This window comes from Apteryx mantelli, chromosome 23 (genome assembly GCF_036417845.1).
Source record: "Apteryx mantelli isolate bAptMan1 chromosome 23, bAptMan1.hap1, whole genome shotgun sequence".
In the NCBI taxonomy this organism is placed as follows: Eukaryota; Metazoa; Chordata; class Aves; order Apterygiformes; family Apterygidae; genus Apteryx; species Apteryx mantelli.
Window position 1 is genome coordinate 7929481 of NC_090000.1, and position 26318 is coordinate 7955798.

Sequence of the window (26318 nt, forward strand, 5' to 3'; positions counted from 1 at the left end):
TGTTGCGCAAAGGTTTGTGAGGGGCCATGTGGAAGTAGTGACCAGGAATTAAACTTCCATCTCTTGAGCCGCTCTGTCCCAGCTATGGAGTTAACCTTAGGGCCACCGCGCTCAAGTGGTTCCTTTCCCTGAGCCGACCACTTCCAACTGGCTGCGTGCAGCAGAGCTTTTCTGGTGGCTGCTGATTCTTAGGCTGCGAATTTGTATACTAGAGATTGGTTCTGGACTGAGCTTCCCTGGAAGGTGCTTGTCTGGTTCCTGGCACCTTCACGAAAATGAAATGTGGCTGTTACAGGATATCTCTTGCAGTGATTTTTTTTTTTTTTTTAAGATTGAGAAAGTAGGGAAGGGTTAGCAAATAGCACGTAGCTGTCCAGGAAATCTGCTTTATCGGGGTACTAGCAATGATCCCATTGCACATGGTAGCATTGATATATCTGAGAATATAAAATGCACTTTTTCTGGGGAAGAAGAGACCTGACCTAGAGGGTGGGATGAAGGAAGAGGCTGCGAATAATGCAAACTCTCCTTCATGATCCCTCACCTGTTTCCCAGGGAAGGGATTCTCAGGGCCGTCATAAATCAGCTCAGTAACCTCTGTCACCAGAGATCAGTGAATGCCGAGGGTGAAGACACGAGCGGAGATGCGTTGCTCAGGTCTGAGCTGACTGTATTTGTTTCTGTTGTGAAGGAGGCTGCCCGACAGACCTGGCCAAAGGAGAGAGATCCTACAAATAAGATTCGATGTGTATAGGTCCTGCGGGAGGAGAAGTGGCTGTGTGCGCTCAGAGTAATTCTGAATGGCAAGCGTTAAATAGCAAAAATCCTCAGGTTATGATTACCAGGAATTCAGTGCTGTTACTCGAGGAGGAGAGGGCAAGCGTACTGAGAGCAAACAGCACCGCAGAACAGCTTACACAGATTTTCCATCCAGCCAGTTCTTCCAGCAGGGTAACAAGTGAGTGACAGCACCCCCCGCCAACGAAATTCAAGGCAGAATAACATTGCTCGAGCCCAGATTAGCTAATCAGGTTAGGAATCAGCGTGGGAGCTGGGAAACCAATCGCAGGAGGCACTTGAAGATGCTTAAGTGGCTTGTGAGATTGCTGATTGAGGTGCCCGCGGCGTGCCGACCGGAGCTGTCACTCCGTCGCAGCCATGCGGCGATATGCGTGCGCTGGATTTCCTAACGCCTAGCTGGCCACAAAGATGCTTTTGTGAGCCATCTCCGCTGGGAAGCTAATGAGAGCAGGAGCCTCGGAGGCTCGGAGGCGGCTTCCTCTGCTCTCGCCTGGAGGGCGATCAGAGGACCTTATTGTGGCAGCGCTGCCTTGGCTGCTCGGGGCTGAACCGGGGCCGCAGCCCGCGTCTCTGCGGCGTGCACGGAAGAGGCTTGCTCCTAGCGCAGACAGCGCGGCGGACGGGGACCCTCCGTGACTCCGGCCCAAGTGCCATGCCGCAGTAAGGGCTCCCAGAGGCCGCAGCAATCCGGGGCATGGAGAGGCCACCACTTTCGTGGTGGTCACCATCTCCTGACCACAAGCCCCTAGACCTGAGAGCAGCCCGAATCAAAGCTCTGGGAACAGAGCGCCTTCCCCACGGACAAAACGGGGGCACGCACAGGCCGTGCTGACTAACGGGCTGTATTTCCATGCCTGCCCCTTACCCAGAAAGGGGAGGCCGTAGGCACCAGGATTAGTAACCCAGCCTCCTTTTACCAACGTAAAACAGCTCGCTCCGATACTTCCCAGCTATCACGGCGCTTGAAAGAGTTTCTCATATAATTTTAAATTCCAGGAAAGGTATCTCCCTGGGGAAGGGTCATGGCAGCTGCTTGCTCTTTCCTCTCATTGCAGCCGGCCACCTCCACGCCCAGAGCCACCTCCCTGCTCTTTCCTTTCTTGGAGCGGTGGCTGCTGCTCTTTCCAACAATGACCCCCTTACGATAAATCCTTTCATGTCTCCGTTTCTCCCTGGAATTGCACGACACTTTTTTTCCCCTTTGCTCCTGATTTTTGTCTCCTGCCCTCTGGATATTGTTTACTTGACAAAACATCAAACTGAGGCCCTGGCCACTCGCGGTCATTAAAAATCCCATGGCAGTTTTGGGGAAGGCTCCAATTTGGCTAATTACATTCTGCCATAAATATCCCCCTGCAGTTTTAATTGGATATGGTGTTCTTCATTTCCTGTCCATAACAGCTGGGTGGTGTTGCTCCGCGTTATTACGTAGCCGTTGTATTTCGCCCCAGAGGTGGCCGCGTTTTGGTAGTAGCGGTGCTAGGAAATGGCTGTCTTGGGGCTACCAGTAATACCTAATTCTGAGACTGCCGTTATGTCTGTATTGAAAGTTGGTAGATTGGCGGGAGAGGAGAAGCTGTGACGGCTATAAAACATCTGGAGGAGAGCCAGCAGCTGCCCGTTTGCAAAAGGGCTCTTGCAGGACCAAGTTTGGTCCTGCCGCACTGAAAGGGTCGGCCCCAGCTAGGAGAGCGGTCGCAGAGCAGCAGCGCTGCCGACACGGAGAGTTCGGAAATCATGGCAAAGGCGCCGGTCTCTTCAGACCTTTCCGCAGTGCAAAATTAATAATTATTCTTCTTCGTTTAACCCAACCGCAAGGTTAGGCAGCGGCCTGGGAACAATGTGGCATTATTGCCTGTCCTTTCTTTGTTCCAAACTGTTGGAAAACAGTCAGGCTGCATTGTGGAGGCAGGGCAGATGGTTATCTCCCATCAGCAGCCGAATCTTTTGACTATATTAATGGCAAGAGGGCTGTTCTCCACAACTCAGCATCCTCCCACGACAGGAGAGAGCCTTAATAGATATTAACGTTGCATGATGGCAGAGGGAGCGAGCGAATGGAAAAAGGAGGGTGAGACTTGGATGTTCAAGAGGAAAGATTTTTCTAAAGGCTGAGAACGGCAAATAGGAACCAGTTGCTGAGGCGAACTCGTGTTTGGCAGGTCTTGGACTCCAAATGGTCACATCCCAGCTGAAGAAACTAATCAATGGATTCCTTCCATGCCTTCTGCGAACACTGAGCCATTGAGCGGCTCAGCTGGAGTTCAGAGCCAGGGCTTTCATGTTGCAGGCTCTGAAGTGAACACAAATTAAGGCAGCAGCTAGCACTGAGGGCAGTTTGAAGCAGAGATTCAGCTGTCCGGGGAGGAAATTTCTGTCTGCAGCCTCTCAGTCCTTTTCCCCCTCCCTTCCTCCACTTTGGGGGGCTTTGCCCCGATGCTACTTTTGGAAGCTCGTCTAGTTTTCCTGCACAGAGAGGCTACATGAGCAAAATGATACAGAAGTTTTGGGGAGATGGGGCACGGGAGGAATGGGGGAGCTCAAAGCCTCGCCGCAGCCGTGCTGCACCAAGCTGCGACTTAACATCATCAGCTTTGCAGGATCAGGACTGAGCTGGGATGCCAAGAGTGTGTATCTCTTTCCTCATAAAAAACACACAAGCTGCAAGAAGCATCTTTATTAGAGTCTTTGTACTAGTGCAGAAGAGAAGAAGCCTCATTACAGGTGCGCTGGAATTTGGCCAGTCCTTAAGGCTGTAACACTAGCAGGAGAGTCCAAGCCAAGTGCATCAGCCCATGGGAGCAAGGCAAAGCCCAGGTACCGGCGAGGCAGGCGCAGCCTCCTCCGGTGCGACTTGCTAGTCCTGCTCTCGTTGACGGTGTCCAGGTCCCGCTGGCTGCTCCTGCGCTCCAGCCCAGACCATCTCCACTCGTGAGAACGTTCTCCTCCGAGATGTCAACAGCTCGGCCCCGTCAGCGCCCGCTCAGGCGAGACGCCGGGGCCTCGGTGCACGCCTCGGCTTGTGTTTCAGCCCGGGGATTGTGGTTTGCTGCAGGAGGCAGCGCTCGTTCTGAGCAGGGCGGATTATCGAGCAGCGCCGCGGCGGGGGAACGGTCGGGTCATTTCAATACGGCTGGGACCGCAGGTGCGTTCTGATGGCTTCAGCATCGCAGCCAAAAGCCTGCAGCCGGCTGCGTAGCGGGTCCCCGCGCCCCAGCGCGCGCACACACGCACGCACTCTCCCACGGACGGCCCCGCTCGCAGCGTGCGCGCGTGTACCCGGAGTCTGCAGCCCGGCAAGCGAAGCGTAGGGAGGGAAAGATTGTCAGGCTGGGATAGCTGCATCAGGTTTCTCTTCCCAAGCCTGCTCTGGAAGGAGTCGCATAGGAAGGCAGCTGTTTCTTCTGAATCCGCTTTTGATTTTGAACTGGAAATGTTCTGCTAAAAGTCCTCTCTAGAGTCCTTTCTTTCAGTCCCTGCTGCCCATTACATACTGTATTGGGAAGAGAGGAAGAAACAAAAATGAAGGACAGGGCTAAGCCCATTATCTTGTACAGGGAGAGGCAATGGGAAGCAAGTTTTCTCCTTACATCTATTCTTTTTTCACTTCAGATTTGCAGGTTGGTCCATATGCTAGGTTTTAAACAAGGATGTTTAGCCCTTGTGCCCTGCCTTTCCCCCTGAGCACAGCTCAGCGTGCTTTTCGAAGCCCACAGGAATTAGTGGATCACTAAAGGTGGAGAGCGGTGGAGAGACTTCCCTTTGGTCACACGGTTAATCATTCGTCCCACCCTGCTGCTGGAGGACCAGGTGTTCCACAGCAGTGAGGTACTGAACTTGCAGAAGGATGGTAAATCGGAAATACAATTGCATGTAAATGGGTGAGACACCTGAAAGACAAACTTTCAGTTGGAGCTAACTGCCTACCCGGCTTTGATAGCTTTCGAACTTCCTCCTGTCTGCACCTTGAGCTACCAGACTCTGTACAACTGGCCTTTCGTGTGAGAATCAGACTCTTGATTTCTAGCCCCTGAACCCCACAGCTTCTTTTAGCTGCATGAACATTTCTTCTATAAATATGCGTTAGGCGAATGAGAAAAGCACCACTGAAAAAAGCTAGAAGTAATTCTGAGCTGCGGAGTTTGCATCTGCAGCTGATCTTGAAGCAGGGTTGGAAGGTTTCTACCGTACTTGCAAGTAGGACCCAGGTTCATCCTATCGGTTAGCAGGCGGCTTTGAACCCTGGCGGGTGACTCACCCTGCTGCTGTATTCCCTCTGTTTACAGCCGGGATGTTCATTTGAGCCCATCTTTGATCAGAGGAGCCCGGGCTCTGCCAGCGTGTCAGAGACTGTTAGGCTTTCTGAGTGAGAACCACAAAAGCTGGTTGCTAATGACTTTTTTTTTTTTTTTTTACACTTGTACCGGTAAATTGACATCTGTGAGTCATAATCTCCTTTCTGTTCTGCCGTTTGTGGTCTCAAGTTTTTGCTACCTAAATATAATAAAACATATTTTATGTGAAAACCGATATTCTTCAGTTCGGTTAAGTTCGTGCCTCGCCGGCCCGATAGCGATCTTGCATCTTTAAAGCAGCTCCGAGGCAGCGCGATCCCAAAGCTTCCTCGCCTCCCACCTGCGCGGAGCCCGGGCGCACCCCGGGCGAGCGGAGCCTCCCCGGGCGCGGGCTCCCAAACGGGACCCGGCTTCCCCCCGCGTCGCCGGGCCCTGCGGCAGCGGGGAGCGCGGAGGCGGGCGCGGGCGGCTCCGCGGGGCGCGGCGCAGGGCTCCGCTCGGCTCCGCTCGGCTCGGCCGCCGGGGGCCGCCCCCGGGGCGGGGGCAGGCGGGTCCCTCCTCTCCTCTCCTCCCGTCCGCTCTCCCTTCCCCTCCTCTGCTCTGCCTTCCCCTCCCCGGCGCTGTCACGGCGCGGGGCCGGCCCCCAGCGCCCTCCCCTCGGCGGCTCAGCTCGGGCCGGGCCGGGCGAGGCGGAGCGGGAGCGAGGGAGCGCGGAAGAGGGGCGGAGGAGAGGAGGGAGCGCGGAAAGGGAGGCAGGCAGGCAGGCAGGCGGGGGGGGGGCCGGAGGAGAGGCAGGAGCGAGGGAGCGCGGAAGGAGGAGAGGAGGCGAGAGGCAGGAGCGCGGAAGGCGGAGAGGAGGGAGCGAGGGAGCGCGCAAGGCGGCGAGGAAGGAGGGAAGGAAGGAAGGAAGGAAGGAGGGAGGGAGGGAGGGAGGCGCCCGGGCGCCCCGCTCCGCGCACGGCGGGGCGCAGCCAGCCGCCCCCGGCCCCGACGCCCCGCGCCCGGCCGCAGCCATGAAGGCGGCGGTGGACCTCAAGCCCACGCTGACCATCATCAAGACGGAGAAGGTGGACATCGAGCTCTTCCCGTCCCCCGGTAAGCGCCGCCGGGGGCTTCCCTCTCCCGTCCCGGGGAGAAGCCGGCTGAATCCCTTTTCCCCCCCCCTCCGGTTTCTCTCCAGCTGTGTTGCAAGGCGCTGGGTGTGTGTGCGGGGGGGGGAAGACAACTATTTGCTTGGTGAGTTTGGCTTTTTTTTTTAATTCTTTTTTCTCCTTTGGAAAAGGAGAGGAAAAAGGAAAAGCAGCGGCCGGACCCCGCAAAGTTGCGGCTCAGCGCGGCCGAGGGAGGCGAACTTGCTTTCGGGGCAGTTTGAAGACTTCCCCCCCCCCCCCTTCTCCTAACTAGCCGTTGCGGCTTCCCCCCCCCCCCCCCCCAGCCGCCCTTTGCTCTCGTTCCTGGCCCCCGTAGCGGGGAAGGGCGCAAGTGCCCCGGGGCCGCGGGGCGCAGACCCCCCCTTCGCGGCTGTGCCGTGCGGTGCGAGCGGTTCGGGGAACGGCGCTGGAGCGGCACCTCCTCTGCGCGCTACGAGTGTACCGCGTTTCAACCAGAAAAGCCCGCTGCTTTGATTTTTTTTCCCTTTTTTCTTTTTTCTTTTTTTTTTTTTGGCCGCTCAAGGGCTGGCGAAGTTGCTGGACGAGAGGTGCTGAAGTCACCGCGGAAGATGCGTTGCTGAAACGAGGCGTGCTTTTTTTTTTAAACTGTGCTAGCGATACGCTTAGCTCCCGCTGCCTGTGGTTAACGCTAATAGCGGAGCCTTTACCATCAGAAGGGCTGTTGTTTGCATTCTAATGTTGTTCGGCTGCCTGCTGACCCCGAGCGCTAAACTCCCTTCTGCCCGGCTCCTGCTGAGGCAGAGGATGGTCCCTCCGTCGCAGGAGGGCCTGCAGGGACAAACTTTTCCTCCCCGGAGGTACGAGGGAGGGTTAAACGCAGTCCCCTTGCTGCCCTGCACTAATTCCCGCTGGGCTGAAGGGGATGTTCCTGTTTTGCGCAGTGCCGGCGCACTGAAGAAAATAATTGCAGTGGATGAAAGAAAGTTAGGGCTGTGCACTCCGCCAGTTAGCGAGTTTCTAGGAAAGCCCGAAGGGGGGCTACCCCCCTGCCAGTTGATACCGTTTCAAGCTGCATGTGGGAAATAAAATGACAGCTGAGTGCTGGAGTACAAGGGGGGGCCGGAGCAGCGCAGCGGTTAGCGCTCGGAGCTAAAATAGCAGCTTGCGGAGGATCAGCTTTGTGTGCCGGCAGCTCCAGTGTGCCAGCGCCCGCGTGGGTTAGCCGGGGTCACACGCGTGTGGGGTCTGCCACCGAACGGCCACACGGCTTCTCCTGCAGGGATGGAGAGGGTCTCACACTGGACCCATCTCCTTGCGTTACCTGCGTGCAGGGCCATAAGCTGATGGTCCGTTATAGCTGTTTTAGGAGGAAGCCGTGGGCGCTCTGTGCTTCTGACAGCTAAGCTGCTCCTGCCTTTCAGATGTGGGCTCTGAAGGGGCAGCGTTGGAAATGCAATACCTGACGGTGCCTAGGGATGCGGGGAATGCTCCTCAAAAGCCCCTGTGCAGGTTAAATGAAAGACTCCCGCTGACTCCAGCGGAGTTAAGGACCTATTTATTAAGGCTTTGGTTAAAAGAACCTTTACCTTAGGAGGCTTAATCCTGTGCTTCAGGTCATGACTGCCGCCTTCTTGCTTGCCGAGGAAGCAAATGCAGCGGGGAGCAAGGGCTGGGTCACTAGGGCAGGGTTGGGAGGATGTGGGGTTTGTTTGTTTCTCTGCTCGGGCCAGCGTCTCTGTTCAAATTTAAACGTCTCCTGGCATGGGTGAGGGCATGTCACTGAGGCGTCTTTGTCGTTTGGGTGTGCGGGGCTCCCGGGCAGGAGCCCGGGTTAACGTAACTGCCTCTGCCTAAAGTGAGGGCAGCGCTCTGCGTCCTGCGCTGCCTGAAGTTCATTTTCTTCTCTCTTCGATAGCCCTTCTTTTGCCTCTTGTGTCAGCAAGCAATTTTTAGAGTTGACCCCGAGTTTAAACTTTGGCAGGAAGAGCGCTGAGAAACAAAACCAGCAAGGTAAAAAAGAGCTGACTCCCTATCGACTTGAGTTGCAGTTGCTTCTGTTTTGGTGGTTGTACTAACGCTGTGAGCCAAAAAGGTCAATGTTGTCAATTAGCTGGCTTAACCTCATTTCCCCCGTAACTTTTTTGGAGAATGCTGCAGCTTTCTGGCTTGGCTGGATTTAATGTTGAGACAAGCAGTATGGATGCGGCTGGCTTACGATGCCCTGCGTGGGGGACAGAAGCGCTCTCTGCTTGTGCCTGGTTAGGACCACGTCCGAGGACTCACCCGTCCCTTGGTCTCTTTGCTGAATCCGCCACCAAACGTGCCCGTTCTTCTTCTTTTTGAAAAGGGTCGTAGCCTCGCTGAGGATACCCTGCGTCCAGCTGCTCGTTTGTTTACATGGCAGCGAGCAGTCATCTGATGCCGGATTTGGCCACGGTTAGTCAGGTTTGTGTACAGGTCCGCAAGAAAGTCAGCAACTCCATCATTCATTACCAGTCCCCACCCGTTTCATCTTCTTGCTTCCAGCTGCTCGGCTGGATTTGCTTACGGTGTCTTTACGGTGTCCACAGGGTTAACCTTGCATGGGGAGAAGTCTTGCAGCCATAGGTTTTCAGCTGTGCAAAATCTTTAATGTGCCAGGTGCCTGATGCCCTGTGAAACCGCACCGCAACACTCCCCTCTCCTCTGAACCCACGCTTGCAGGCAGCTTCCAGGCGTAAAGGTTAGCCGGGATCTGCAGTGCATCCAGAGGGTTTAAAAATAACTTGAAAGGGATGTGAAGTTGTACAAAGCTTCCAAAGTCGAGTCCCCCCGCTGTTGCCAACAAGGAGGCGTGAGCGAGGTGAGCAGCTCAGGAGCCAAGATGCCATGGTGGTGGGTGTCTCCTGTGATGCACAAACTGTATTTGAGTGGGGTTTTTTTTGGTATAACGGTCTGGCACAGTGTATGATAACATCAGGTTTGATTCCAGATATATGACTGATCCACCAGTGGGTTGGTGGGACTTAGTTTACCGGCTTTTTTTTTAATGACAAATGAACAAAAGTTTATCCATTGGAGTAAAAACTCAAAACACCGTGCAGCTCAAAGCAACGTGCAAATCCACCCTAATGGCAACTTAATGCTGCAGTTGGTAAATGCCGCCCTCTGCAAATCGATTTGTTTCCTTTGGTTCTGCAAAGATCGGTTTGTTATCTGTGGTCAGGGTTAAAAGCAGCTCCGCGGCCCTTGCTGGAAGCTGGCAGCGTGTAATTGGGACTCTGAAGTGCTGAGAGATAACTACATTTCTTGCTAATGAAGCTGCTGACTTGCTGCCCCGGGGCTTCCCGCAAGGTAGGCAGAAATGGCTCCTGCGGTGGCCCTGATGCGGAGGCAGAGGTGCCGGGCTCCGCGGCCTCCCGCTCCCCTCTGCTTCCTTTCGCCATAGGTGCGTCTCCGGGGTTGGACTCGCGAAAAGAGGAATTGGGCCGTGTGCGCGCGGCGTAGCAATCCCCGCTGCTGGGAGGAGGAAGGGCTCTTGCGCTTCCGTGCTTCCCGCGTGCATCCGACGGACAGCTGGGAGCCAGGCGCGTTGCTTGCCCCGGGCCGCTGTGGGAGGCATCCCAGGGGCGCAGTTTTGCCGGGAAGAGCCCTTCCCTCCGCCTAGCGCTCGGGACAGCGGGGGCTCGGGGCTGAAGCAAGGCGTCTCCCGCTGCGGTTGCTGCGGGGTCTGGGGAAGTGGCCGGCTTCTCCGCATTGCGCGGCGTAATATTTGGGTGTAGGACCTGCCTGCGCCATGCGGCTTCCCCTTTCCCTCGCCAGGCCGCTTTTCTCTTTGTCCTTCGCTTTGGATGCGGACGACAAGGGAGTTCGTACTTAAATCCTCTGGCGAGTGCACGCCCTCCGCCACCGTGCCTTGCTGCAGAGAAATGGCAAAGTGCTTTACAGCTCCAAATGTGTCCTCAAAACAAGTCTTCGGATGGGATTTTCAAGTTCGGCCTGCGAGGGAGGGCATGAGAGGCGGAGGAGAGGGGAGCAGCTTGTGCAATGAGGGCACAGGAGCGCTGAGAGTGGGTTTGGTGACTTCTGGCTGCCAGGGCTCCCCAGCATCTCTCTCATCCAGGGAGCATAAGCTTCCAAACATGCCTTCACTCCCAGGCTTTGGGAGTCAACTAAATAGCCCCAGATTGCTCTTTGTGCCCTGGGATTATTTATTATTTTTCTCCTTTCACATCCCATTTCTTAGGGGAAAAAAAAAAAAAGGTGAAAGCCCAGAGCACTGATTATTTGCAGTGAATCCTGGCTCTTGTCCAGAATCATAAATGCTGCTTGCTGGGATCTCGCCTTTTAATGCAGAAATGCAACGGACTGGGGCTGAGCATGGGGCCCCTTAGCAGAGACAGGCGCTTCCCCGGGAAGGGGGGAATTCTCTCTTTGCTGAGCGGTTCACTGAGCTGGTTGGGGCTGCAAGAGTGCTGCACGGTGACTCGGATCATCTTCTCTTCTGAAAAGGTGGATTTGCCTGGAGATTTTTGCACTAGAAATGCAGCAAGGCGTGGGGATGGGAACAGGTCCTGCAAGGTGAAGCTGTTTCAGGGCAGTGGATTTCAGGCCAGGCCACGTCTGACATCTTTTTGAATGCGGAGAGAAAGCTTTTGCTTCTGCACTAACGTCAAGGGTGAGAGCTGCTCTTTGGCTGTGGATACGTCTGTGCGGGATGAATCATCAGGCAACAGGAGCGAGAGTCTAATAAATTGAGGGCTTTGGGCTCCGGTGGCATTTTCAACGCTGATTGCCTGTGGAGGAGGTGAGAATTTGAACTGAAAAAGAGCAATTACCTTGCTATCCACTTACAAAATGCCCATCACTGTGGTATCTGCCTAGGATGGGGGAATGGGCACTTCCCAGGCAGGGAGGGGACTGGCTGCCCCTGCTTCCCATGATCTCCACCTTGCTGTCGGGGCAGCTTCTGGGGCAAAGCTGTGAAAAGAGGGAAGCCGATGCAAACCTGACAAACACAAACTTAACACGATGGTGTTTGCTGTTGCTCCAGACATCCTTCTTCCACGCATTCCTACGGGGATACGCTGACTAAAGGGGATATTTCCAAAGAAAAGGACCAAAGCCCCCTTCCTTCCCCTTTTTTCAGCCTAAACTCCCCGAACCATGTAACAACTGTGTAATTACAGTGTAGTTACATGAAGCGGCCTCTAATTTGCCATGTAATTACGGTGCGCTATGCTTTGATAGGCCTGATGAAACGAAGGGATAACGCGGTCCGCTGCAGGAATGCTGCGCTTTAGCGCTCCGAAGGGAGCTGACAGGGGGGTTGTATGCCGTCCCGCCGTCCCAAAGCCCCAGCACGTTGCTGGCAGGCAGGCGGCAAGTAGCCAGAGCGGGTGCGCTGGGCCGTGGGCTTTGGGAACCGGCCGTGCGTCGCGAAGGCGCTGCTTTGCGCGCAGAGTTAAAAGTCTGGGCGATGCCCCTGACTGCGCGAGCGAGCCGAGAAGCAAGCGCCCTTGGTCCGAGCGGGAGGGGACGGTGCGTATCTGTCCTTAGTGTGCGATGGCCCACGCGTGGGCTCCATCACGGAGCTCCACCTGCTTCTGCTGGTGGCCCGGAGCCTCCGAGCTTTGCAAGCTCCAATCTGCCAAAGCGAGCTCCCGTTTACCTCCAGTGGCTGAAGTCCTGCAGATAGACCTCGAGGTGCCAGTTTGATGCTGGAGGCAGAATCGAAGGTGGCTTGCTGTCCTCCAGCGGTTACTGTGTGGATGAGAGCAGATACGACTCAGGCACTTGGGGGAAGAGGTAGGTGTGAGCAAGACCAGCCTTTTTTCTGAAAATTGGTTAGTGATGTAACCTTGTACATCTGTCATCCGGAATGGCTGTTTTTAGTTGTACAGTATCAGCTAGGATTTTTGGAAGGGAAGAGAAGAACAAACCCAGATGGATTCGTCCCAAACCAGGAAAGAGGGGCTTCTCCTTTTTGCACCACCAGCTGGTACTTGCGCTGGCACGTGAACTGCCGCAGGTGAGCAGATTGCACGACTTCAGGAAAGCCGGTGCCGTTGCTATCCCTGGAACAGATCCAGGAGATGGAGCTGCTGGCACCTTACGGGCCGCAAAGTTTGCTCTGCGGAGGACCTGTGAGCCTGGCGGGATAACCGGAGGGAAGGAGGACGGGATGATCTGCTTTGCTTGGGCAGCAAAAGGCCCCTGCAGCCAGGTACTGACTATTCATTGCGCTGTGAGCGTGGGCATCCCCACGGAAATTGTGCGGATCGGCGTAGCTGCACTGAAGCCCGGAATGCACGCTTTGATCCAACGAAAAGCCTCAGCGCTGCGGGAGCCAGCGGGGCAAATCTTTAGCTGATAGGAACTGCACAGTTGTCTCGCTGCCAAAAATCGGGCCTGCATCCCTCTTCTTTTTTCCTTTTACCCACGACATAGTTGTGCATCTCAGCTCTTTTGTTCCTCTTCCGTGACTAAGCTGCCCACTGCCTTGTGTTGCTTGTGTTGCTTTTTTTTTCTTCACTGTGTAGTTTATAATCTTCCAACTAGATACAGAAAAAAATTTGTTTGCAGTGCTGGCCAAGAAGGCTCTGGTTTCACTGGCATCAGGCCATGCTTACATCTCCAGTCAAAATACTGCTGGTTAAACAATAAATATTTATTGATTCTCTTGCAAGCTCCTACATTTTTCCCAGGTGCAGTGGAATTTGGGGGGCCACTTGAGTCCCTAAAGAGGCTTTATTTTAGCTCGAAATGGCTGGGCTGGCTTTCTGCGGATTTGACTTTTGCTCCTAGCGATCACAAAATCGTGAGATGGCTCCGGAGACGGCGGCTCTCCGGTTGTCCTGGCTGCGGAGGTGACCCCGGGCAAGCTGGTGCCTGCGCCGCCCTACGTCCCCTTACGCTCAGCCTGCAGGTCAGCTCCGTTCTGCCGTAACCCAAGTTCGAGGGTCGGCGCCTGCCCACGTGCCCGTGACCCCTCTCGGCCCTGGTGGTAATGACGTGAAAGTGTGCAGATCTGCAAGTCGCTTTACCTGCCTGAATGTCTCCTTGAACCAGGGAGCAGCCCCTGACCGGAGGGGATGCCGAGTTCAATGCCTGCTCCAAAGGGAAGGCAGATAAAAATATGGGGGTGGTTTCAGTTTGTGCCTTGTTGAAAGGCTCAGCGTCTGCATCGCGAGACCCGCTGGATCCACGAGCACGTGCCAGAGTGGATTTATGGCTGTAACGCTAACAGTCTGCAAATGTTTGCATGCAAAACCTGAATTTCTGCAAGACCAGCTATGTTTAGACGGGGACAAAGCTATCGCTGCTTGCGTTCAAAAGTGCTCTGAGTTAGTCTGTTCCCTGGCCAAATGTGGTGGGTGGCACGGAGTGAGCAGTGACTCTGGCCTTGCTTAGCTCTGCAGGGGAAGCCAACGCAGGGTGCGATGCCATCGCTCGCCTCTTTCTCAACTGCGAAATGAAACCACACTTTTTCTTGTTTTTTCACCACTCAACGGGCAAAAATATGGGGCCTGGTCTTAACCCCTTTGGTCTTCTCCCACGTGACGGCTCTCGAGTCATCGGAGCAAGCCTGGCTGTAGCTGCAGGCGGTACCTTTTTCCTTGTCCCCTCCCCTGGCCTCGCTGATGGTGCACAACTTTTTGGCACGCCTCGAATCGCCGTGGACGCCTGCTGCCGGCCTGCTCCGGGCCGCTCTCCGTGTTCAGCCTATACCTGGCGCTTGCAAAAAGCCGGGGCGCCGCGCTAGCGCGGGCGTGCGTGCGGTTCCTGCAACCGCGCAGCCCGTAGAGGACCGCGAGCCGCCAGGAAAACACCCTCCTGAAGCTCAGCTGCTTGCAAGTGCAAAGGATAAATAGAAGCTCGCTTTCCCAGGGAGGAAAATTCCCTGTGGGCAGCCGGGGTTCGGGGATAACCTCGGAGGCTGGCGGCGTTGCGTGGCCGCCTGGATGTTTGCATCTTCGGTTCCCTCCGAAGCGCCTTGCAGCTTAATTGCAGATTTTAGGGGTCACCCTCTTGGCTTGAGCTGCTCGAAGCCCGTTGCAGATGTTGCAGGGCGGCACCCTCTCCGCAGGGAAGCAGGAGGGGCAGAGACAAGTCTCGGGACAGCCGGGATGCTCCAGCTGTGTAATTTCTCCTATAATGCCAGAAGAGGCAGAGGCCTCCGCCTTAGGTGCCGAGAAAACCTTATTATTCGAGCCCCGCTCGCTCGTCCCCCTCTCGCCCGGCGTCCCCGACGTTGGCGTTGCTCGCACGTGCCCTCCCGTGGGACGGAGGGGACCTTTCCTGCGGAAGGCCACGGAGCTTGTTGACGCAGGACCTGCCTCCCCTCGCGTGGAGCGGGCTTTAAATCGGCTCCGCGTGGGTTATGTGCGTCGTCGCGCTTTCCCGGCGGGCGATGGCACGGGGTGGGGGGGGATGCGGGTTTGACGAAAGAAGCTGGATCAAAAGCTGAGCAACGCTCCCCTCCCCATGCCCCCTTCCCCCCCCGGACCCCTTTAACGTATTTGCCACGAGTCCGAGGCTCTCTGCAAGCGGCCGGCGGAGGTGGGATGGACGGAGCGATGGACGGAGGGACGGAGGGGCATCGCATGGGCCGGGCAGGGGGCGAATCCGCCGCTCGGCATTCCCAGCGCGAGGTGCCGGTCACGTCCCGCTGGGGCAGGGAGGAGGCGCGCGGCGCGGCCCCGCGTGCCGGCCCTCCCGGGGCAGTGTGCTCCGGCGCTGCGGCCGCGACGTGCTGACTGAGAGGAAGCTGCCGCTGGACCCCGGGAGCCGGAGCGGGCCTTGGGAAGCGCCTAGCGGCGTGGGGCTTTTTTCTTTTTTTCATTTTTATTTTATTTTATTTTTTCCTGTCAGCTCCATCTCTCGCAATAATCAGAATGTGGCTTTTTGACCCACATGAAAGTTGGTTTTTTGTTTTTTTTTTTTTTGGTATGTATCTGCATGTGTTTGTGCAAAACCGCTTCGTCTTGGTCAATGTTCTGGAAGTTGAAAAGCAGCGAGTTTTTTTTTTTCTTCTTTTTTTTCTTCTTTTTTTTAAACCTTGCAGTTTTCAGCAATTGTTTACCGAGACCCGAACCCTCGCAAGCAGCAGCTCTGCAACGCAGAGCACTTCTGGCTTTTTCCGCTGAAAAATTACAAAAAAGGCGCGGTGGAAAGCGTCGAGCTCGGCGCCTCGCTTTTCACGTGCCGTGTTTGAAACTCGCTGCTGAGTGGCAGAGCCAAGCGCTTTCCCTTCCGGGGCGCTTCAAGGCGCCTTGTCCCTCCGCTCCGCTCTCCGGGCGGCTTCGCCAGGTCCGGCAGCGCCGTTACGTCTCCTCCCCGCGGACAAATCCGGGCTTGGTGTCCCCGGGAAGCGCGCTCCGCCGCTGGGCTGGGAAAGTTTAGCTTTCCGACGTCAGCGGTGAGGTTTCCGAGCTGTCACGGTAGCCTTGGCCCAGCGGGGGACTTAGTCACTGGCGCTGTTTTCCATCCCGTTAAGCGGCTCCAGATTCGAAGCTGGCTCCGAAGCTCGCGACTTGAAAGGCCCCGGCCGGGCGCGCGTTTCTCTTTCCGCCTGTAGCTGCGCGACGCTTGTTCCCGCGTCCGGGTGGCCGAGCCCCGGGCAGCGGCTGCCCTACGGCGCTTAGGGAGCAACCCAGCAGCGAAAGCAGCAGAGAAACGGTGGCAGCCCCCCTCCCCCTGGCTCGGAGCTATTTTGGGGGGTGAACTGTCCCTCCCGGCGCCCGCCCGACCCGTCCGGCATCGTCGGGGTGCCAGCGCAGGCTCCCTCTTTTCTGGCGTCCTTGCGAATTTGCTGACTGCCAGTTGCAAGTGCTGATCGGGAGCCAGCGTCGGGCCTCTGCGTATCTTAAAAAAAAAAAAAAGGAGGGGAGGGAAAAAAGCACCCGGAGGAGAAGGAAAAGCGCAGGGAGAGTGTGCCTTTAAGCAGCTGCGCGCCAGCGTGTGTAAGCGCGCTTGCGAAGCCGGTGACTAATTCGGCGCGTTGGGAAGCGGCGGCCGAGGGCGTGCGCTGCTGCGCACCCGGCCGCTGCGCTTCGCCCCGGCTCAGCCCGCCTCGCCGCCGCTCCCCCCCGGGGCAATTCCGCATTTCCTTACTCATCCGGAGGGCACAGCCCTGGCGGTCGCTTGACTCAGCGGGCCCGGGGCCGATGGGAGCCGCTGGAGCAAATTCCAGGGAAAGAAAGCGTCTCCTGCCTCGTCTCGGAAAAGGTTGTTCCAAAAAAGATCCCCGGCTGGTGACGGAGCTGCCGCTTCCACGCCGCGGAGGTTCCCACTCGGGAACTGGAGACGGACTAGGAGACCCGGCGGCTCGAGGGGGGGCCCGGAGCCAGTGCCTGCCCCCTGGGGCACGGCGCGGTGGGGATCGTAACCTGGCTTTCCCAGGCTGGCAGCCCAGGGCTTGGCTTTGAGATACTTTTTGCGTCATTCATCCTTTCCCCCACCTCTTTCCCAGGGTTTTTAACCCGTTTCTTCCCCCCTCTCCCGGGCAATTTTGGATCAGTGTTTTTGCCAGCTGCCTTTCGGACACCAGCGTACCTGCGGCGGACGGGGGAGCTGGACGGGGAAAAGCCGGACTTTCCCTGCTCCATGAACGCCTGATGCGGACGCCGCAGCGTGAACCTGGAGGCCTGGTCCCATGCCCAGCGTCCGCCCCTGGGGACGGGGCAGGATGAGACCAGGTTGCTGATCCAGGGTCTTGCAAACCTGCAGTTCTCCGGCAGGTCGCCCCCGGAAGGCGGGCTGGCTCCGTGCTATCCAGCCAAACCCCTGCTGAAGCTTCCCCGGGCTCCTTGCCGTTGGGTCGGCGGAGGATTCCCGGCGTTGCTGGCAAGGGCTCGGGGCTCCCGAGTAGCCAACCGCCACCCCCTCCGCCCCCTTCTCCGTTTGCGTCTCCTCCTAATAGCCTCTTGGCCTGAGCAGCCGAATTCAATCAGCCCTTTCACCATCTGCTCCCAGGCACTTCTGCTGGGGAAGGCTCGGGGCCAGGGAGGCTGTAATTCCTTAATAGCTTCCGGATGCTGCGTGCACGGTGGATGCGAGGGCTGCGAGCGTCTTGGCCTCGCTCCCCCCTCCTTCCCCCCAGGCTTTGCTCAGGCTTCCAAGTTCGGGCTTCCTCTGGGCAGATCCGAGCACCCCCAGCCGCTCCGACCTCTCCCTGCCGCCCTTCGCTCCCCCGGCTGTCCGGGCTGAGGCCAATAGGTGACATAATCCCTATCCCGGACAGCCCGGCGTGCGGGCCCTTGGCTGGCGCCCGGGGTTGACTGATGCTGATGGGGGTCCTGGCTGCCTTCCCCAGCTCACTCCCACCTTCCCGGGGTTCGTTTTGCCCAATCGCTCCGCTAGGTCCTTCCCCGGTGGGAAATTTCCTGGAAGTCGGAGCTGAAGAAGCCCACTGTCATTGGGGTCGTTTTTGGAAAAGCCTCAAGCTCATGAGCATGGGGCTTGGCACTGCTTGGCGATGTGGAGGTAGCCCAAAAGTGGCAAAGCCCACGAGCGTGGCCTCCTGTTCGCGCTGGCTTTCGGGAGACCTGCTCCTCTCACCAAGCTGCTGTCTGGAACATGACGTGGGAGAGGGACGGAGGAGGCTCCCTATCAGGGCTGTTCAGCTGCCTGTTGTGCTTGGGAAAATCCCCTTGTTCCTTGCCTTTGTTTCCTTGTCTGCTTAAAATTAATAGTGCCAGAAAGAGAATAATTCATGGGATGTTGTGAAACGAAACCAGTTTGGCACCAGTGTTTCTAAGGCACTTGGTTCAGCGTGGGCTGGAGATTATTGGTTCCCAGGTTTCTCTCGGGGCCATTTCTGGCCTCCACCACTGGAGGAATTGAGCAGCTTGTTTTACTCTTTGCTTGCTGTGCTCTTACCCCCATTGTACAGATGGGGAAACTGAGGCAGGGCCAGATTCATGCTTCCTGTGTTAAACTGAGGTGATTTACTGTGCCCTTGATTCCTCCTATGGCTGATAGTGAGGGAAGGTCACCTCCAGAAGATGTCAGCTCTCTGAGGAGCATTAAGGAGCAGCCACGTGGTGAAGCATGGCCTTGTTGCTTGCCCTCTCCCTACCTGGAGGCCAATGTCAAGCTGACTCTTGGGCACCGTTCTCCAGCAATACATTCATTTGCACGGCTTTCATGCCAGCCAAAAAATTCCCCACATTGGTGGCTGCTGGGAATCATCTGTTGCCGTGTCAAGCAGGCCTGTGCAAATGTTTAATGTGCCGGGGGTGGGCATTGCGCTTGTGCAGTTCTTGGCCCACGGGATGGCACAGGAGAGCGTGGTGCTTGCTGCGATTGTGGGCTACCTGTGCTCATAAGTGATGCTCATGGAGGTGGCATCCAGTGGCATGACAGACCAGCCCCATCACAAGTCGGTGGGGTGGCTTTAGTGGAGTCGCCACCCTGATGGGTGCCCGGTGCTCCTGGTGCAGGTCCCAAGGCATTGAGGAGAAGGGGCTTGCTCAGGCACGAAAGAGGCAACCTTGCTTTGATCATCTTTGGCTTCTTCTTGGATCTAGCTGGCTGTTTTTCCTGCCCTGTCCGTGATGTTGCGCTGAGAGGTTCAGCTAGCATCGGGAAGACACCTGGAGCCAGCAGCGAATATCATGAGCTGCTCTGGTTTTGATTTAAGCTGCAGGGAGCTACTGTGCATATTTGTGAGCCACTGCGAGGGAGGAAGGATACCTTCAGAGAGGTGAGGTCAGGATACTTGCAAGTGCAAATCTTCATCGGCCGTAAATCCAGTGATGCAAAGAAGCAAATCCATGTATAGTGCAGGGGAATTAAAGGTATGTGGATCATTACTCTACCTGCGATCTCTTGGCAGCAGCTAACAGAGTTGACTATTTGTTCTAAAGAGTTATAAATAATTCTGTTGGTTAAAACGATTGATTATCCTTGGTCTAATATTATTTAGTCAGAGCAAACAGTGCTGAGATTTACCAGCCGCACTCTGACCTTCCAACCCTGATCTGTTTGCAAAAGCCTGTGCAATTATTTGTTTGATTTCAAACCTGAATATACTAATCTCTTCTCCTTTTGGAATTGCAAAGAAAGCTGGGCAGCTCGGCCTGATAAGGCAGGGCAGCGGACGTGGGGGCTCCCGCTGCCTCGTGCGCGGGAGTCCTCACGCGCTGTGGCAGGTTGCTGGGCTGACGGGAAGGGGCGACTCAGCAAGGCAGAGGCTGGGTGGTCACTGCGGGAGCCCGGGGAGCAAGAGCAAAGCCTTCAGCTCCTCGTCTTCCTCTGCACGTCGTTGCCTTGCTCGTTGAGCGCTGTCTGTACATCCTGGGCAGAGCCAAGACACTCCCTGCCGTACAGAAAAAGATGCTATTGATAGCCTAATATTAGAAAACGGGCTGTCGCTGGGTAAGGTAGCAGTAGGGATCCCTGTGCAATCCACGGGGGTTGTGATACGCTGCAACTTGCACTGTCCCATTGAGCAACCGGCAGCGGTTTATCGCGCTCTTGGCTGTGCGTCTCGCTGGCGTTGCCCTGAAGCAAAGGGTTGGCCGGGGAGGTTGCGGAGGTGGGGAGCGGCAGGAATCTGCAGCTGCAGCGCGATGTGGCAAGCTTCGCCCCCGTACCTTCAGCCCTGGGGGCAGCGTGCGTGCTCAGGAGGTGACCCTGTGCCGCCGAGCCTCCCTTGCCTGCCACTGGTGAGCTCGGTCGCATCTGCATCTCTGGCTTTGTGCTTTCCGCATCCCATGGAGATGTCCTGGGCTTGAGCGCGGGGTGCTCGGCGTTGTCCACTCGTGACCTCTAGGCACTTACTGTACGGACACCACCAAGGTGCTCTCCATAGCAGGTCTGGCCCTTCCCGCTTTAATAAACCTTCTGGGTTTACGGACAAGTGAGCTGGCAGGAGGAGCTGGTGAGTGGAGTTGAGTGGCTTTGATGCAGAGGGAGATATTTTGGGGCTTAAACATCATCCTGGCTTGAGGGCACTTCAGACTGTGTCCTGCCATGTGGTACCCACGTGTCTGGCATGACGTGGCAAGGATTCAGCCTGAGGGCCAGTGCTAATGCCAGGACACAGAGAGATCAGTTTATGAAGGACTTGGGCTGAAAATCAAGTGAAGACTGGGGAATTCCAGGCTGGGCTTGGGACAGACGCATTGGAGGGGAGAGGAAAAGGAGGGAGTTGGCTCAGCTTCTGCATGTCTAATCCCGTTCTGATGCAAAGAGAATTAAGGCTCCTTTCTGGGAGTCTAGCAATGGACTCCCAGTAGCAGGGACACCTGTGGAGTCTATCCACATAAGTGTGTCATATCATGGTGATGGACACTATAAATGAGGGATCAGGTATTCATTCTGGGCACAGAGTCGTTTCATGGGACTGTGGATATGCAATGAAACCATCTCAAGTTGTAAACGCATGTATGGTATGACTACTTAAAAAATATACCGGCATGGCATGTTCTTCAGGTATGTCTGAGCAGGCTTAGGGAGGCTACGATCCATTTGTAGGGTAATGAAAGAGCTAAACACGACTGAACAGTCCTTGGCCCTTATCCCCACTGCTAGGGGACAGCTCTGCCAAGAGATCTCAGCCTTCCCTTTTCACACTTCCAAACCTGACAGCATCTTTCTCACACAATGTACTGCCGATTAACCTTACCCCTGGCTTGCAAAATCTCTGCTTTCCCTATTTTGGGAGACTATCATGTGCTGCTTGGCAGTGCTTTGGGCTCCCTGGAGCGGAGAGAGGGGCAGCAGTCGGAGGTGATGGAGCCAAATCCCCATTGCACGTTTTGTCCGTATCTTTGGAGGGTGAAAGGGATGGAGATTAACATCTGGAGGAGACTGAGGGCTTGTTTGAATAGGGAAATGTGCAACCTGAACTGCTTGGGTGTGATTACAGATTTACCTCGATAGCATCCTATGCATACTTTTGCAGTCCAGAGTAGGAATGGGTCATCATATTGGGGCACCAGTGCATCTTCCTCCAAGACATTAGGAATGACACTGCTGGCCAGAGATCTGAGGTGAGAACAACCTAATTCTTGTTTTTAACCTGGCTGGAAAGAAATGTTGCTGCTGCAAGTGGTGGGAGGGCAGGAGTGGGGCAGGGTGTGGATACCTGCCGACTCCCCCTCACAGCAGGGACTGGCTGCAATGGGAAGTGGATGGGGTGGAAGATGTGAACCGCTGTCTCCTCCTTGGAGCACCGGAGGCCAGCCATGGGTTTGCCTTGGAAGGGCTCGGGCTGTGCTCTCGTGGCTACGTAAACCTCAAGGGCCATTAAGGCAGGACGGTTGGTCTTACAGGATTTGCAGCCTCCCCAGAAGAGAGCGAGGAATTTCAAGAGGCTTCTGGGTGCAGGCGTGAGCCGTTTGAATACCTCGGGCACCGTTCCAGGAAGCAAATGAATATCTGGTTGTTTGTTCAGTCAGAATCGCTGGATTTTTGAAGGTTTTTTCTCATTGCTGTTGAGCAATTTGAGCTGTGCTGCTGGGGCTCGGGGTGTGAGAAGCTGGGTTTTAGCCGCGTGTTTGTGGAGGAGCATCTCCCGGAGCTGAAGCGCCGATGCAGGGCAGCTGACACAGGCATGACCCGTACTTGCTGTTTACACTTGACCTCCTTTCAGTCGGGGCTGGGTGTCCCTTACAGGCTTTGCTGGGTCCACCCTGCTCTCCCATTAGCGAGTGTGTGTGTGTGTGTGTGTGTGTGCACGGGGATTAGAGCTATTTAGCAAAGTGGTTAGTGGGGATTAGAGTGAATTATCGCAGGGGAAGCACGTCTCGGAGGAGAGCCTTAGGTTCGCAAGAGGCAGGGAGTGTCCTTCCATCACGGCTGAGGAGGGCTTGAAGGCAAACAAGCTGGAAAGTGAGATGCTAATCCTATCTTCAGAGGGGACGCCCTGCCTCATGTGATGTTTGCCTGGGAAAACAGGAGGGTGAAGGGCGATAAGGGCCTGACCACTGAAATCAGAGGCTTCGACTCCCAGGCAGGAGTGGTTTGGGCATGTGGAGATTATTCATTGCTGTCTCTGTGTTGACTCCAGCCTCCTAGCAACCTCCTGATCTGGCTACCTCCAGAGTGCTGACCTGTAAGTTTAGCCTACCCGCAAACATGCACAGGTTTGCGCCAGTTTAATTAGCCCCATACCATGCGGTCGGGTTAGAATAGGGCTTGCACAAGTCTTTAATTGCGATACTGCTAAATCTGAATCAATAGAAGCCGGTTCTGAGCCAATTTAAGAGCGGTTGCCTTTGCGGGGGGCTTGTATCGGGTTAACAGAACGGCTGTAACTAAACCGCTGAAACGCGCCTGCCTCGTAGGCATGGCCTAACCTCTGCCGTTGCTTCAGCTCAATGGAAAAAATCTTTTTGCTGCCTCCACTGACTGCTTTGCATAGTTTTGATGAACGTCGTTAAACTGTGGCCACATTCCCCAGCCCCAGAGGTGCCCGCATCTCCTCCGTGCCTGCGTTTATCCATCTGGGCTCCTTGCAGCAGCCGAGATAGGAAGTACTGATCGAAGGTCTCCACCGAGGGAAGCCCTGCTCCGGATTGCTGCGAGACAGGGCTGAGCGTTCAGCCCCGTGTGTCGTGTCCTGCCGCTTTGCTCTTCTGCCTGGCTTTTCTCAGAGCTCTTGATGGGAGTGTCATAACTCCTGGCAACATCTTTCCGAATATGGGGGGTTTCCCTGGTCTGCAGAGTGAAGATGAGGGTGAGGGAGGAGTAACCAACTTGCCCGAGGTTGCTAGTGAATCTTGTCAAGTCAAAAATATTCTTTTTTATGCTTTTTATGCTTTACCCCCAAGACACGCTCTTTGTTTCCGTCAAGTCTGGAAGCTCAGGTCATCCAGGATCCCTCCTGTGCTCGTGCTGGGTGGCATCTCTTTGCCCGCACCCTCAGCAGAGGTGAAGCTGGGGCAGCCAAACTGCAGGTCCTGTCCCCAGCCCTCTGGAGCTGGGGAAGCTTTCCCATAATTGCGGCAAACATTGACTTAAGCCCTGTGGTTTTGCTTCGCTGTGACCCAGAGGTTTCTTTAGCCCGTCTTTTCTTACTCGCCCCCACAAAAGCTGGGGAGGATCGAGGGAGCTGACCACGGGGCTGTTGTTCCCCTGCAAACTCCTGTGACTAAAAGAGATGCTGTTTTCCCAGGATCCGAGTCCAACACCCACATTATAAAGCCAGGAGAGAGAAGGAGGGTGGAAAGAAGCCCGAACAAACGCAGCGAGCAGGCTCGGAGGGAGAAGCAGGGTCCGCCCGGCCATTTGGCAGCGCGTGGGTGGTGGGTGAAGCCGCCGCCGCCGCGCTCCCCATCTCGCCGTGCTGCTGTTCCTCCTCCAGGTGCTTCGCACCCGAGCACCCTCTAACAACGACCGCCTGCACCTGCGCGAGAGCGGCTCCCTTTTGCAGAGGGGTAACGCAGCACCCTAACATCCGAGTCCCACCCTCATCTTAACCTTCCCCGTTCCTCGCTTGCCGCGATGCTGTGAGCGCAGAGGGTCCGAACTTAGACGAAATCCTTTTATCTGCAGTTTGCGGAAGACGGTTGTCGGGCCCTTTATTTGGTGGAAGAACTCTGCCCCCATGACACACCGCATCTCCATAAGAAAGCTGCTGAATGCCGGAAGAAAGCCGGCTTTGTTGTGCTTTCTGCAGCGCTAAGCAGTGTGGGCTTTCGGTTTCCTCTCTTGTTTTTCTCTTGAAGCCCAGCTTTCATCTCCGAGTATTTATTTTTCACTGCTTGAAGGAAAAAAGAAAGCGTTATTTTTCTTTTTTTCAAGGAGGGAAGAAATATATTTATTTTAAACGAGAACAGCAAACGTCTGTCCCTTTTGTGCTGCTCCTTGGAGAGAGAAGCGGGGCCGGTTTCTGAAGGCTTGTCGTGGGAAGGGGTAGCGAATCCCCCCTCCCTACCTGCCCGGCGGTCTCTGCCCTGTCCCCGTCGCCCCGGCCGTACGCCTCCCCTTGTGCTCGTTCTTGCTCCTCATCCGCCCTTGCATCCCGGTTTTCCCCGATGCCTTTTTGCAGCCTTCGGTCCCTCTTTCCCTTTCCTCCCCCTGAGTTTCCCTGCCCTTTCAGTCCGAGGAGCCCTAATTGGAACAGGCCGGCTCCTCTCCGGCTTCCTGCGTGGGAGTGAGAGGCTAGGCTTGTGAAAACAGTTCAAAAGTGCAGACAAATTTTTGCCTAATCCTGCCTAAATAACTGGGGCTCAGCTGGGGTTATTTGCCCCGGCGTTGCTGCCCTTCTCCGGCACAGGGCACCCAGCAAAGGCAAGGCTGCCCTGGGCTGAGTGGAGGTGCCGCGGGGGCCGACCCGTGCCGGTGCCTCCGAGGTGCCCGGGCTGAGGCCGCTCCGTCGGGGAGCGTGGGAAGGGTCTTAGCTCCCGTCCCCCCCCTGCAGCCTCCTCTTTTCGTGAGAAAGGTTCCTCGGCGTCTGAACCCTGCCAGCTGGGAGACTTTGAAAATCCTCTGTGTTTCCTCCTGCCCCCATCGCTAACTCTGCCCTGGTTTTGGTCCTGGTGAAAGCTGGGGCAGAGGAGCCTCGGGGCGAGGTGGGGACCAGCTCGGGCAGCATCAGGCTTGACATGAGCTGGGCTCGGGAGGCAGAGTCTTTTTTGCTCCTCTGGTGCTTGGTGGTCATGGGCTCATTGGAGGCACATGAAAGGAGGGTAGGACAGCAGATCCTTGCCTCAGCACAGAGGCGATTCCCTTCTTGCAGACCCTCTGAGATCCATCTCGCCATCGCAGACGTGCAATGGTGAGGAGCGTGAGCTCCTGCTCCAGACTGTGGACACCCCGAGTGGACTGGCACAAATTCCTGCAGTCTTCCCCTTGCACGTTCCTCCTGGAGAGACCTTTTCTTGACTCTCTGCAAATGGTCTGGTTTGAAGCCAACATGCATCTTCTCCCAAACTTGTCTCTGTCCTTCAAGCCACCAGGTCCCTGACCTCCCCAGGATACCAGCTCCCCAGCAGCCTGTGGGCTTAGTCTCAGCCCCAGAAGTGGAGGAGGAGGAGGCTGGGCAGGGAGCGTGCTTTTACCTGAGACAACAGCGTGCTGGGTTCCTGACCTTGGTATCCATCCATCAGAGCAAGGGCAGGAGGGGGCTGTGGGGTCAGCTGGCTCCACTCTGACCCGCTAGACATCCATTTGCACACAGGCTTCTGTGCGAAATAGTGGGGACCGGACAAGGACACACTGGGGCTTTTGATGGGAAACAAAGTGAGTGGCTGAGGGGAGCTTTAACGGGGCATTGACTTTGAGTGGAAACTTGGGAGAAAAATGACTTTGCTCCCGTCCTCCGGCTCAGAGCGTCTTTCTTTTTTTTCTTTCTTTAATGTCATTTATTTTGCTTATGCAGTCAGATGCTAATGTTTTGGCGTGCGGTGGAGTCCTTCGCATTTTAAGGTCAAAATCCCTCAAGTTTGTAAATCGTCGTCCTTTACAAATATCAAATGTGTAGAAACAGTTTACAAATGCGGAGCCTGGTGAGAGCAGCATGTGAGCGGGGCTGCGGGATGAACTCGGTGCTCTTGGCCTCCCCGGCCGTTTGCCTGCGGCTTCTCCCAGGCTCCATGGCCGCTTGCGCAGCGCCTAGCGCGACTGGGAGAGCGGATTTTGGGTAGGACCCCCCTCAGCATAAATACCGCCTGGGAATGAAGTGCTGGCCCTTGGCGTCGGCCCGATCGTTATCCTTTCGTCCTTCTGAGGTCTCATCTACAGGGAGCTAAGAGAACCGGAGGAAAAATAGGGTTTCGAGAAGCCTGGCCTCTGCGGGGGACGTCTCAAACTGAGCCCCCAAATCCCTCGTTGCTTTGGAAAGCTGCAGCCAGCTGAAGAGCCGTCGCTCTCCGCCTTCCCGCTGCGTAAGGCAGAGCACTTATCTCTGCTCTACAGATGCTGGAGATGATGGTGACATAATTTCCCAGAGCAACTGCAACTCCTGTTAGCATTTAAAAACCAAACCAGAAGACCCTGCCTGCTGTCCCGGGAGGAAGATCAAATGCAGTTCCCTGTCAGTACAGCGGCAGCAACTGTAGACATGGCATCTAGGCAAAAACCCGCACGTGGAAGCCGTGTAGATGAGGTTTTAATGGGCGTCGTAAAAACGATGCAGCCAGCCGAGCCTGGGATCCCGATGCACGGTCTCGGCGGC

General features: G+C 55.9%; 1 protein-coding gene across 2 annotated transcripts in view; it reads left to right on the forward strand.

Annotated features, from left to right (window-relative positions):
• Positions 1 to 26318, forward strand: part of ETS1 (ETS proto-oncogene 1, transcription factor) — a 66996-nt gene that overhangs the window by 15378 nt on the left and 25300 nt on the right. Inside the window, exon 1 of one of the 2 annotated variants that reach the window (XM_067310001.1) lies at positions 6049 to 6191. The exons of the other annotated variant lie outside the window; for it this stretch is intronic. Within the exon in view, the coding sequence (XP_067166102.1) occupies positions 6110 to 6191 (82 nt within the window). The 5' untranslated portion in view covers positions 6049 to 6109. Of the gene's footprint in view, positions 1 to 6048; positions 6192 to 26318 lie in introns of those variants that run through there. 2 annotated transcript variants of the gene reach the window in all.